At 36.2% G+C, this 12,985-nt stretch overlaps 1 protein-coding gene across 2 annotated transcripts in view; it reads right to left on the bottom strand.

The window, feature by feature from the left end:
• The window catches only part of nbas (NBAS subunit of NRZ tethering complex), a 256,303-nt gene that overhangs the window by 202,512 nt on the left and 40,806 nt on the right, over nt 1–12,985 (bottom strand). For both annotated transcript variants that reach the window (XM_056269320.1, XM_056269321.1), the window contains exons 22-27: nt 10,854–10,940; nt 10,620–10,773; nt 7,708–7,893; nt 6,386–6,559; nt 4,762–4,895; nt 1,337–1,399 (exon numbers count right to left, since the gene is read on the bottom strand). In XM_056269320.1, the coding sequence (XP_056125295.1) occupies nt 1,337–1,399; nt 4,762–4,895; nt 6,386–6,559; nt 7,708–7,893; nt 10,620–10,773; nt 10,854–10,940 (798 nt within the window). The remainder of the gene's footprint in view (nt 1–1,336; nt 1,400–4,761; nt 4,896–6,385; nt 6,560–7,707; nt 7,894–10,619; nt 10,774–10,853; nt 10,941–12,985) is intronic.

Raw genomic sequence — 12,985 nt, 5'->3', positions numbered from 1 at the left:
GCGTACTCTGGAATACAAGGTAATGTAGCCAATCTGTCTCAATGTATTGAAACAGACTGGTTACGTTATTGATAAGCTACTGTGCTCACAATTGAGTGATGAATCCAATGCCATAATGAAAATCATTAAATCAACTTAGGTCAAATGGAATGTCTCGCCTTTTTGTCTGCACACAACTTGAAATTCACATCCACCATTATTGAAATAATAATGTAAGCTATGCAATACAGTCTTTAGCCCTATTTGGACAGTGTTTCTCATGTGGATGTCTGTAAAAAATAAATTTGCATGGCACCTCAGTGATAAAACTCATGCATTCAGATGGCGATTTATTGATGGTGGAGGAGTGAGTTTTGTAACACCACGACCCACTCAATTGGTCAGTCGCATGATTGTCTGCTGAAAATAAAATGTCATATGCTTGGAATAATACGAATAAATTCGTATTTAATTTAATAATAGGAAGATTATGCTAGAGAAAATTGCTTTTTTCTCTTTCTCCTTTTTGTTCGCTGAGGTTATGGTACGTACGGTGCTCGGCAGTGATCAAAAAGGATTTAAACAGTGAATTTAAGTGATCTCTTCTTGTAAACTCAGAGATGTGGATTCGGACGGCAATTAAATCACCACACGACCTTGGTGTTTGTCAAAAAACAGTGGGTAATTCGGCCGGGGATTTTTACACGGGTAAATTTTTACACGGGTTAGTTGGTTTCAACAACTAACCCCTGTAAATGTTGAAAATACCTTACGACCCAATGAGAAATAATTACCGTCCAAACAGGGCTTTATATTTTCAAAGCTATATTAAACTAGCAAATAATTAACAAATTAAAAACAAAATTCAGTCGCACAAACAGAAAAAATAAAAAGTCACAAAAAGCGACCATTTAGTTACAGCCTAGAGCCCTGTAATAAAATAGAATACTTTATTTTTGCAATACTATTCCACACTATTACCGTTTTATCTGTATTATTCATCAAATAAATGCAGCTTTGGTGAACATTGAAACATTTTTTAAAAATCTGACTGACCCCCACATTTTTAACTGTAGTGTATAAAAAAATTGATTCCTCATAATGTTTAATAATAATTTCATAACTTGATCATCCAGTGAAAACTATAGATGCTAAATCCATTGCACTGAGACTTAGATTACATTGAATGTTCAGCCATGAGCCTGAGACACTGTGGTATAACACATAATGCCATGTTAAACATTAAGGCGTTACAGACCTAACAGTATGACTTTCTGTAAAGCTGCTTTGAAACCATGTGTATTGTGAAAAGTGCTAGACCAATAAATTTGACTTGACTCATTCTGTCTCTTCTTACCTCAAGTGTTTCTCAAGAGTGTCCACCTGGTCATGCAAGGCCTTTGTAGTGTCTGTCTCAGGTCTGAGAAGAGAGAAAAGAAAACAAGATCAAAGATTCACTGTCTACACACACACAGACTGCATTAAACAAGTCACTTTCAAGATTTGAAACCTTCCATTATGCGATAATGTCACCATGCCAGTGCGTCGGTATGTCAGTAACGCTGGTTATTTGTTATTTGTAATTAAGCTCATTGGTTATAGATGCCTCTATGAATTCTCAATACTTTTTTGTATTTGATCCCAAGACAAGGTCAACACACACGACAATAGCATGGTCCATTTAGTGCCTGCTGGTAAATGTTGTACAACACCATCTGGACCCAAAAACCATCTTTCTTCACTGACAGCCATTCAAAAGTAGCAGTGTATCCTGACTAAATAAAAATGTTTGCAAGCCCCATTTAAGCTTATTTAAACATATTTCGTTAACTGATCGCAGATATTTTAGCAGCCAAGCAACTGCCATTTTTCAGGTTTGTGTTTACAAGTTGTGTTTTTTTTAAGCTGTGCCCCTTATCTGAACCTGAGCAGAAATCATGTGCAATTCTGCTTGACAGTCCGGTTGCCGTGGAGATGATGTCTGAAGCTCAAAAAACTTGTTGCTGACAAAACTGATTGCACAATTTCTCTATTTTCCAAGGCACTTACCAAGTTTCACTAAAAAGATTTTTGTATTTTAGTTTTATTCCAAGTAATCCAATTCATATCCCAATCCCACACCTGAAAAGCATTCACAAAAACACACTCTTTTCTCCAGAAGCAGCGAAACATAATAAGAAGGGCTCTGGAATAGCCCTAAAGTATTGATCCCTGGACAACAATGGGAGTGTAAAAACACATTAGGGTCTTTGCAAAGGTACAGTGAGATTTTCCAACAACAGACGGAGTGAAAGTGAGAATGAGAAAAAGGAAGATGGCATTTGTAGAATGCATCAAAATTGTTTTTAGCATAACAATGCCGAACCCTCAGGATATAACTGATGTCAAATTTCGCATATCACATTATTTTTGGTGTAAATGTGTTTTTATGTTGCCCCACGAGAGAACTGAGTGCTAAAAAAAACCATCAACCCTTTGCACATAAGCTAACACTTCATCTGCATTCCAAAGACTGCAGACATTTATATTTAATATCAATGTATGCAGTCGAGTGACAGGCCTCTCACTCTCCAAGAGTCTAAAGACAGCAGGAATATAATAAGGAACGCTGAGAGGTTTTAAGGGTTCACACTTTGAAGGCAGAAAGACACATGCTGTGCTAATAATGAGCTAATCAGGGGCTTACTGACAACTGTGCACACATGCTAATTGTGTGTGTGTGGTTTTGACAGGGTTTGTGTGAAAGCACTGCCAGAACAAGTTTTGAAGTTAAGGGGCCCGGCCGCAAGTGGTTGATTTCAATGGCCAGCTTTGGACCCACTTTATATGAAGTGTCTTTAACTACTTTAGTTTAATTAATCATTTGATACAATGCACTAGGCTTGCTGCGATATTCGCTGTTACATGGTGTTCAGCCGCAACACCGGTTACATCACTTGCCCACCGTGGCACCGCAGTTTTGAACTTTAACTGAACTAAATGATTTTTATTACTATAAGAGAACAGACACTAGAATTAAAAACTGAACGTGTCTGCTCAATTAGAACTAGAGTCGCAGCACAGATCAGCAGAAGGAGTTTCACCCCACTTCGCCTATTTCGTCTCACACTCGACAAGATGATGGCGGAAGATTTGGTTTCAAAGCTAAACGTAAAAGCACCTATTTAAGCGAGTTTGTCATTGTCCTGTTTTGTTGCGTTTTTCATTAAGAATAATAATGAACCCACCATTCAAGCAACTGCCGCTTATATAATAACACTAGCCGCTTTTCCACTGTCGGGCCAGTTCGTGCCAGAGATAACAACATGCCAGGCGGGACCAATAGCCTCAGACCTCGAGGCCTAAATCAAGCGGTGTTTTATATATATATATATATATATATATATATATATAAACAATAATGATAATGATAATAATAATAAGAAGAAATGTAATTAAAAATAAACTAAAAATGAATATAAGACAAAAAATACACTACCATTTAAAAGGTTGGAGTCATTAAGATTTTTTTTATGTTTTTGAAAGAAGATTCTTATGGTCACCAAGGCTGTATTTATTTAATCAAAATTACAGTCTAAAACAATTACTGCTGTCAAAATTGTCGCGTTAACGTATGCGATGTATTTTTTCAATTTAACGCGTTATATATATATATATTTAACGCAATTAATACAGCATCGGGTTTTTTCCCCATTTGTCTAGAGTTATAATATATGATCACGCTCTATTCAAGCAAATGCTTTTAAACAATTAACGGGTGATAAGACACAAAAGAGAAGGCAAGTGCGTTACCACTTGCGAGCGCGTCTGTGAATCTCTTGTCTGTCACACACACACACTCGTGCACACAGAAAGCCGCTTCAGACAGTGCTTGAATGGACAAAAACACACAAAATTATGCAAAAAAGCCGTTTGGTTGAATATCCTCGCAAGCACAGTTAAATGAAGTCTTAAATGTACTGGGCCAAAAGAAAAAATTGAGCCCTGATATATTGAAGGGCACAACTAAATGTGGCATTTATTATAATGGATTTTTGTGAAGATTGTTTTAAGTTCAGTTAAATTAAAAGTTGTTATATTATTTAAAGCCTAATAAATGATGTAAATAAATGAATTTAAAAAAATGATAGCTTTCAATTATACTGTAATGCTGAATGCCTATAATTAAGGGCTAATATTGAGGGGAAGAAATCTATTTCATAGAGACATCAGCATTGGTATGGGTGATGCCTTATTTCATAAAAAGATGACATTAAACAAATATTAAAAACATAATCTACTGTCTTTATGTTGTTTCTACGTTAATTTGGAGATTAAATGTGAAATTTATTACAATATAAAAATATATTTAAAAACTTTAATGTTAGGTTTTATTAATCACAATTAATCGCGATTCATTGCAGAAAACATTTGCAATGAATTAGTTTATTATTTTTTTGTTAATCGATTAACAACACGCATTTTAATACATATTAAAACATAATTTATTGGCAAAGCTGAATTTTTAGCCACTATCATTCTCCTGCTGATTTGGTGCTCAAGAAACATTTCTTATTATTATTAGTTGATAATGGTTGAGAGGAATAGAACGTTAAAAAGAACAGCATATATTCGAAATGGAAATCTTTTGTACCAATGACAATACAGGCATTTATAATTTGATCAATTTAAGCCATACTTGCTGAAAAAAAGGATCAATTTCATGCAAATATATATTTATGAACCCATACTTTTGACATTTAGTGTATATTATTCCAAGTTGTGTGATGGAGGTTTGCTCACCCATATCCTCTCTGTGGTAGACATTCCAGTATATCATAGCAGAGTGCAAGCTGGTCATCTCTCTCACAGTTGTAGATACACTCCAGTGCCACGGACATAAGCAGATCTGAATCTCCAAGGATTTTGGGATGACACTGCAGGTAAATAAACACACACTGTCATCATAATCATTGTTAAGTGTAAATTATTTATTATTAAACCTAGTAAAGAACCTACATAGACAGCAATTCTGAGCATCATTGGCATATTTTAATGTCTTTATGACACTCAGAAATGCTATATAGGGAGTCTTAGAGACAACTAACGACTTGTAAGCCTATATAACAGAACATAACCTTGTATAAATGACCTTCATACTGTATGTGTTAATATAGAGCCATTTCATCCCGTCTCCTCTCAGACAACAGTAACTCACGCACAGATGCACACACAAGCACACTAAAAATCATGTTAGTGTGGATTAGATTGGATTTCATTTCACACAACATTGAATGAGCAAGGCTGATTCATAGACGCACACAAACATAAAAAGAAACACACATGTACAATCTCATACACCTGATTTCTCTCGAACCGCTTTTATTAATTTCCTGTGAGGGAAATTGATGCCTCAGATGTGTAAACAGGCCATAAATTTGTATCATGGCCGTGTGTGACAGCATGTACGTGTGTGTCTGAAGGTCTTTTGTTGCTTTGGACTCAGAATTGGAATGGCTTTTCCTCTAATCATTTCACTGCATCCCTCTTTTATGAGTGTATCTCTGTGTGTGACATTAAATTACATGCATTTATTCATTTATCAGCCACTTTAATCTAAAGAGACTTATAAATGAGGAAAAGCACAAGCAATTTATCATGGAGGAAGCAGAGCCACACTACTGACTTTCAATAGTAAATCAGATGAGTACACAATAGTGTGACAATGTGTGTATTTGTTTTTCTATATTTGTGTGGTGCATATTTCTGATACTGTCTTCATAGCTCCTAAAAGTGTCCAAAATGTCTATAAGTCTATTAGGGATACAAAGCAGTTTTAATAATTATTAACTAGTATACAGAATGATTTTTAATTATCATTGATTTTTGCCACAATAATAACTATTAGTAATATATATTTTTTAATATTAATAATTTAATGTTTATTTACTGTATTTAATTTAAAAAAAAAAGATTTCTTATTTATTTTGGTTTTATTATTAAATAAATCATCATTAATTTATAATAAGTTATAAATAGATGAAATAATAGAAATGATAAATAATAATAGCATTTACAATCAATCTATAATAAACATAAATGTTATTATTATTTATAATTTCTAAACCATTTCTATGCATACAATATATTCTTTGAATTGAAACTGGGGTAATCGACTTATTAATTTATAATAAATATAATACATATTAATTACATTCAATTTATAATAAATATAATACATATTAATTACATTAAATTCATAATTATTAAAGGTTTTTTTTACAATTGAAAAAAGGGGACGTTGAAGGGGATGTTGATTAGGGGTAATCATTAGTATTCTGTAATTAGCTTAATAGCTATAAAAACATTTTTTTAAAGTGTACCATATCTCCTTGTTTGGATTGTCAAGTACATGTGTTTGGCTTACATCTGGCTTTGAGTGCTGGAAGATTTTAAGTGGGAGTGCGAGATTCTCTTTGGCGAGGGTGACCAGGAACTCTTTGAGCAGACTGGAAGCAGAGCCCACCCGCCGTCCCTCACAGCGGTGCAGAAACGGGACCATCCACTGGAATAAATTCCTCACGTATCGATCCTCGCTGGACTAAAACAGAAAGAAATCATGATGTACAACAGTGTCTTGTTCACTCCCAATACTAGTAGAAACACATTAAAGTAGATTTAAAGGAACAGCTTGTGTCATTCCAAACCTGTATGATTTCCTTTAAACTAAACCCAAAAGGAGTCATTCTGAAGAATGTACTGTTTTTTTCCATTGCAATAATTAAGACCGGAGCCTCAAAAAAGCTTCAAAAAGGACATTCTTTTGCATGAACAAATCATTCAGATCATTTTAAAGCGGCTTTTATCTCCTTTTATGTTCCACAGAAGAAAGAAAGTCAAAGGGTTCTGGAACGACATGAGGGTGAGTAAAAGATGACAGAATGTCCATTTCTCATTGAATTGAGTGTTCCCTCAGAAAACATTAAAAGTATCACTAATAAACAGACGCTAAGATGGCCATTCACCCACTCACAGTGTATCCCCTTAAACGAGCAAATGAGTATTAAATCATTTTTAATGAAAGCATTAAATCCAAACAAGCCGCTGGATGTGCTTACTGCAGTCGTAAAGAGACCACCCTGAAAACACAAATCTGCACACACTCACAGATCTATCATTTACACTAGTGCTGCTTAATGTATAGAGCTGACCAAATAAACAGTAAGCATGTATGCCTGCTTAGGGAAACAAAGGTGGTTTGTATTATTTGAGTTGTCGAAAATACTGGTTAACCTAGCATATTTAAATTTCTCGTTCAGGGTCATGAACATGCCTGCAAAGTTGACACTCTGAGGTGTTGTGGAATGCATGTACACAAATTCTGATGCTTTTTGTTCTGACAATCGCAGGTCAGTTTGACCCATAATTTCATGGTTAACCGCAGCTGCGCAGACCCCCCCAAAAAAAAGGTTTTTATTCAATATTATATTATAATAATCTTTAAGTAATTTTTTTTTTTTAAATACAGTTTTAAAAATATTTTTTTTCTCATGTTTATTTTTGTTGTAATATGTGAGAAGTATTAATATTAAAGGTTCACTGTTTTTACCTGATTTTTCATTAATTGTATTGAATCCAAATAGGGTCAATTTGACCCGCAACATAAAAATCGTAACTGTTAACATAATAATACAAGTGTTGAAGGAGACTGTAGACAGCCAACAAAGAGAGCACAGCCTCACAACATACATTTTTCATGAGGAGGCGGAGCTTGTCAATGTCCCTAAGCTGCTGCAGCTCCTTTAGTGTGAGACTCAAGTCACATGATGTCTCGTACACCAGTGTCTCCATGGTAACCAGATCGTCGCACAGGACCTCCAGCCCAGGAATGTTCTGCTCTTTTCCCAGACGCACCAGAGACAGGGAACAATCAACCTGTGTGGACCAATCAAAAAGCATAAGCAATCTATTAGATACATAACAATCCAGCTATTGAGGAACAGAAAGACAGAAGCGCCGCCCAACACACATTCACAACTGAACAATGATGATGCTAGCTGTTTGTATGCATGTATGCATGTACAGTATGTACTGTATGTATGCATGTATGTATGCATGTATATATATACACACAAACATACACACACACATATATATATATATATATATATATATATATATATATATATATACACACTGTATATACATAGATATATACATACTGTATATGTTAAAACAACTGTTAAAAGAGTGTGTGTAACTCTATTAAAACTGCCAGATCAAATCAACAGAGATACAAAAAAAAAAAGACATGCAATAAGTAAAAATCCCCTAACAGATTCGTAAAAAGTAGGACCAGTCGATGAAATCCCACCCGCCTCAGCAGCCCATCAATACAGTTCACATCATGAGCTGACGATTGGCATTCCTCTACCAGTTGACAGGCAGAGCATGGAGCCAATCAATAGTGGATGCCTGCATAGAGGAAATGATTGCTGCTGTTTTCCCACCTGGTAGGAACTGAAACCCTTGACATTGGAGTTAACAAGAGCCAACCACCTCGGGAGCAATGCTGCCTTCAGCACAACACTCATTACAAGGAGTGCTGCTTAACACAAAACACTAAATCAGGTACAAAACTAGTATGTGTATTTGCCTTACAAACAAATGATTGCAAACAGCACACGCTTGTTTACGCACACCTGGCTTTGGTTAATCATAAGTATTGACCTCCACATGCACAAATATTTCTCCGTCGTTTTTGGCCGTTCTTCCAGGCAGCCCTCGGATGAACAATCTCACACTCTTTTATTACACTGGATGTACTTTCAATCTGAGCCCAGGCGTCTTTTTTCCCTCACTTCACATGTCAAGCTCTTTCAGAACAGCCCTCTCTCCTTGCTTTAACCTCTGTCCTGACAGAGTGATGCATCTCCTGCTCTGCAGCACTACTTGAAACAGGCTCTGCCTACAGTTGAGTGATAGTTGTCATAATGGTCATACAGTGGGGACAAAAAGTTTGAGACTATTCTGGAGATGCAGGGCCGAAAACCGAGACCAGAAATTTGGATACAGACTTCTTGCGTGTATCCAAGATAAATCATAACCATAGTCATACCTTACATTTGTTTAGTTGAACTAATGACGTCGTCATTGGCTAAAATGAATGTGCAGGTTACTTTACTTCCTGAACAAGTGCGCACACGAGTCAAGAGTTGCTTTCACATTCACGAGAAATTTAGATAATAATATAAAATATTTCTAAATAGATGACTTCTGTGCAATATGCACATTTTACTCTAGAAAGTGCTTAATATGAATACACAACAAGGACAAGCTATCATTAAAACAAGTGAAAAAAAAATACTCGTGTTTTGGAATGATTTATTTAATTAAATGTTTTAGTCAATTCTTAAGCTGAATATATAATTATTAAACAAGAAAAAAAATGAAATAAGAAATCGGACCCCACTGTAGTTCAGTAAAAACTTGTAATAAAATAAAAAGCCATTGTAGAAAAAACAGACAGACAGACAGACAGACAGACAGACAGACAGACAGACAGACAGACAGACAGACAGACAGACAGACAGACAGACAGACAGACAGACAGACAGACAGACAGACAGAAAGAAAGAAAGAAAGAAAGAAAGAAAGAAAGAAAGAAAGAAAGAAAGAAAGAAAGAAAGAAAGAAAGAAAGAAAGAAAGAAAGAAAGAAAGAAAGAAAGAAAGACATACAGACAGACAGACAGACAGACAGACAGACAGACAGACAGACAGACAGACAGACAGACAGACAGACAGAAAGAAAGAAAGAAAGAAAGAAAGAAAGAAAGAAAGAAAGAAAGAAAGAAAGAAAGAAAGAAAGAAAGAAAGAAAGAAAGAAAGACAGACAGACAGACAGACAGACAGACAGACAGACAGACAGACAGAAAGACAGAAAGAAAGAAAGAAAGACAGACAGACAGACAGACAGACAGACAGACAGACAGACAGACAGACAGACAGACAGACAGACAGACAGAAAGAAAGAAAGAAAGAAAGAAAGAAAGAAAGAAAGAAAGAAAGACAGACAGACAGACAGACAGACAGACAGACAGACAGACAGACAGAAAGAAAGAAAGAAAGAAAGAAAGAAAGAAAGAAAGAAAGAAAGAAAGAAAGAAAGAAAGAAAGAAAGAAAGACAGACAGACAGACAGACAGACAGACAGACAGAGACAGACAGAGACAGACAGAGAAAGAAAGAAAGAAAGAAAGAAAGAAAGAAAGAAAGAAAGAAAGAAAGAAAGAAAGAAAGAAAGAAAGAAAGAAAGAAAGAAAGAAAGAAAGAAAGAAAGAAAGAAAGAAAGAAAGAAAGAAAGAAAGAAAGATTCAGAAGCTGATAATGGTTCAGATGTCTCTCCATTAGGAGCCCACAGTAGACAGATACAGTGTTATCATTTGATCTCAGCACACTAACACCCCTCTGGGACAGCAGGAACTGTCACTCTAGAAGGAAGCAAATCTTGTCCGAGTCAGATGTGCATCTGTATGTGTATTTGAGTAAGTTGTTTGTTTTTCAGCCGGGTAAGTTGTCACCCAAGCGAAAGTGCAAAAGAAAACCATGTGCTTTGATACGTGTTTGAGTGTCAGCTTCTGTCAGTGTGTGCACTTGTGTACCTGGTGGGAATTGCTCTCTATGTCCTGTGCCCTGGTCAGATACCACTCAGTCAGCAGCGTGATGGAGGGTTTGGAACTACGAAACCTCTCCAGTTCTGGCTGTTCTTCATATAAGAAGTGACAGTCATCCACTGGGCTGGGCTCCACCACTCCTCTAAAGAAAAGAACACACATAGTCATCAGTGATAAACAAAGATTTCAAAAACCACATCACAAGCACAAATGTGATCTTACCCGCACTCAGGTACTTCACACCAGTCCAGCTCTCTGTGCCGGCTCTCCTCCCAAGGAATCAAAGCCAAATTACCCTTCTTATCCACACTAGGAAGAAAGAAAGAATGAAAGAACAAAAGATTATCAGTAACTAAGCAAGATTTATACAATCAATAGTAAAGAATAAAAATGAAAAATTCTTAGTCAAAATGGAAACTTCTGGACAGTGGACACAGAAACTAACCACACTTATTGGTGGCCTTTCGAAGACAAATGAAATAGCAAGCCACTATCAGACCAACCTACAAACTAACAAAGAACCTAACAAACAAAATAACCACAATTTTGGGTGTATTTTGAAGTACAACTGAAACTTCAATAGACCGAAACAAGCCACTAACTAAAATTGACTGAAATGGGCTGGTAAAGCGTGCACAAAAGCAAATAGGTTTGAATTATTATTTTAAATAACAAATGCCAATTCTGAAGAATTAGAGGATCTGAATTAACATTAGAGGATGACCAAATGTGTGAAAAAAATCAAATAAATAAATAGATTAGAATATTTTATTTTCTAGATTTCTAAGAAAATTACAGAAATATTGTTACATTGCTCGGTCTCCATTGCACATTTATCAACCTGGCTACTATATCATTCTATCGCTACATATGCACAACTCTAAACCTACTACAACAGTAAGTAAAAAAAAAAATCTAAAAGAAAACTTGATTTGGCAGGGTTTCTTTCCAGCAGAGACAGCAGATGGCGAGAGACCACTGGTACAGCGAGGGTCCTGCAGCAGTGCTGTTAGCGCTCACAGGCCGGGGAGACTCGGAAACCGGCCTCCAGCTGCTGAGCCGTGATGGATGTTCACTGCAGAGGCGACTGACCTCCATAAGAGAGAATGGGTGGAAGGAGGGCGACCGAATCCAATACACTAAATCTATTCTGTCACCCCCATTACTGGAACATTAATACCCTTACTCAGTGTGTCTCTCTCTCTCTCTAAACACACACAAACCTGTCCACCAAATCAGCATACTCTCATACAAACACGCGCGCACACACCAAAGCATGTAACCACCTACCTAACAAAAATATAGTTTTGTACATATTGTAATCTAGCAGAGTAGCACAGGCTCTCACCGAGTCCTCAGATCAGTTTATGCGTAGGTGTAAAGCTATTGCCTGTTTCCTCTGTTTTGATACTTTACATGTATAAATTTAGAGCGAGCAATTACATCAGTCTTTCATGCCTGAGTTCTGAAGGCATCAAGAGAGACTGTGCACTTTCAGAGTGTCATCGGTGAAAAAGATCTGCACAAAATCCCTAAGGATGTTTTACCCGACACCACAAAAGCATTCACCATATTAACACCTTCAAATCTGCAAAATCTCATTTCTTCTTCCTCAACTATGAGTTGAAATGGAAATTAAAGGTAAACTGGAGTCTATTTTGAGACTGCTGTCAAGAGACAGTTGAAAGTAATTGATAAATGACAAATCATTCATGTAATACTACAGATGTTTCATACAGCTGTCTGCCACTCGTGATTAATTGCTCCTTAAATACACATCAAGCTAAACTAAGTTTCTACACAAACCCACTTTTCCCCATTTCAAGGAAAGAACAATTGGCAGTGAAAGCAGTGAAGCAGCAGCATAAGTTTAAGGATGAACTTGCTGGTCACTCAGGTTGTTGCTGGTAACAGAGAGGTCAGTGATTAAATCTCAGTGGCTGTCTTGAGATATTTGATGTTTGACATTTAAGACTTCTGAGCTCAAGACGTCTCTGCTCTTAAAAATAATGGCTGTTACACATTGTTCTAGACTCAAATATCCAAGGTCTTTCGGAGTAAGCTCAGACATCTAGGTCCTGCAGATGTAGTCCCTGACTTTTATCTCCTCCTCTCTTCATGATACATATGGCTAGACATTTTTTTCTTTCTAAAGGAGCTGAAAACTCATCAGGAAAAATTACAGCTGTGAATCTTATCAAATGTATTGGAAATGCAAGGAACCAGATTTAAATCTGCAATAATACATCATAATTCAACTTTCCACCACATATTTCACTAGTTTGCACTTTAATAATAATCAAATTAAAATTATTAAATGTCCCATCTAAGTTTGAAGTATTAAGAACTTGACT

Source organism: Rhinichthys klamathensis, unplaced genomic scaffold (genome assembly GCF_029890125.1).
Source record: "Rhinichthys klamathensis goyatoka isolate OS25496 unplaced genomic scaffold, OSU_Roscu_1.1 h1tg000281l_1, whole genome shotgun sequence".
Lineage (NCBI taxonomy): Eukaryota > Metazoa > Chordata > Actinopteri > Cypriniformes > Leuciscidae > Rhinichthys > Rhinichthys klamathensis.
Note: the sequence above shows the minus strand (reverse complement) of the source record. Positions and strands in the feature narration are given on the sequence as shown.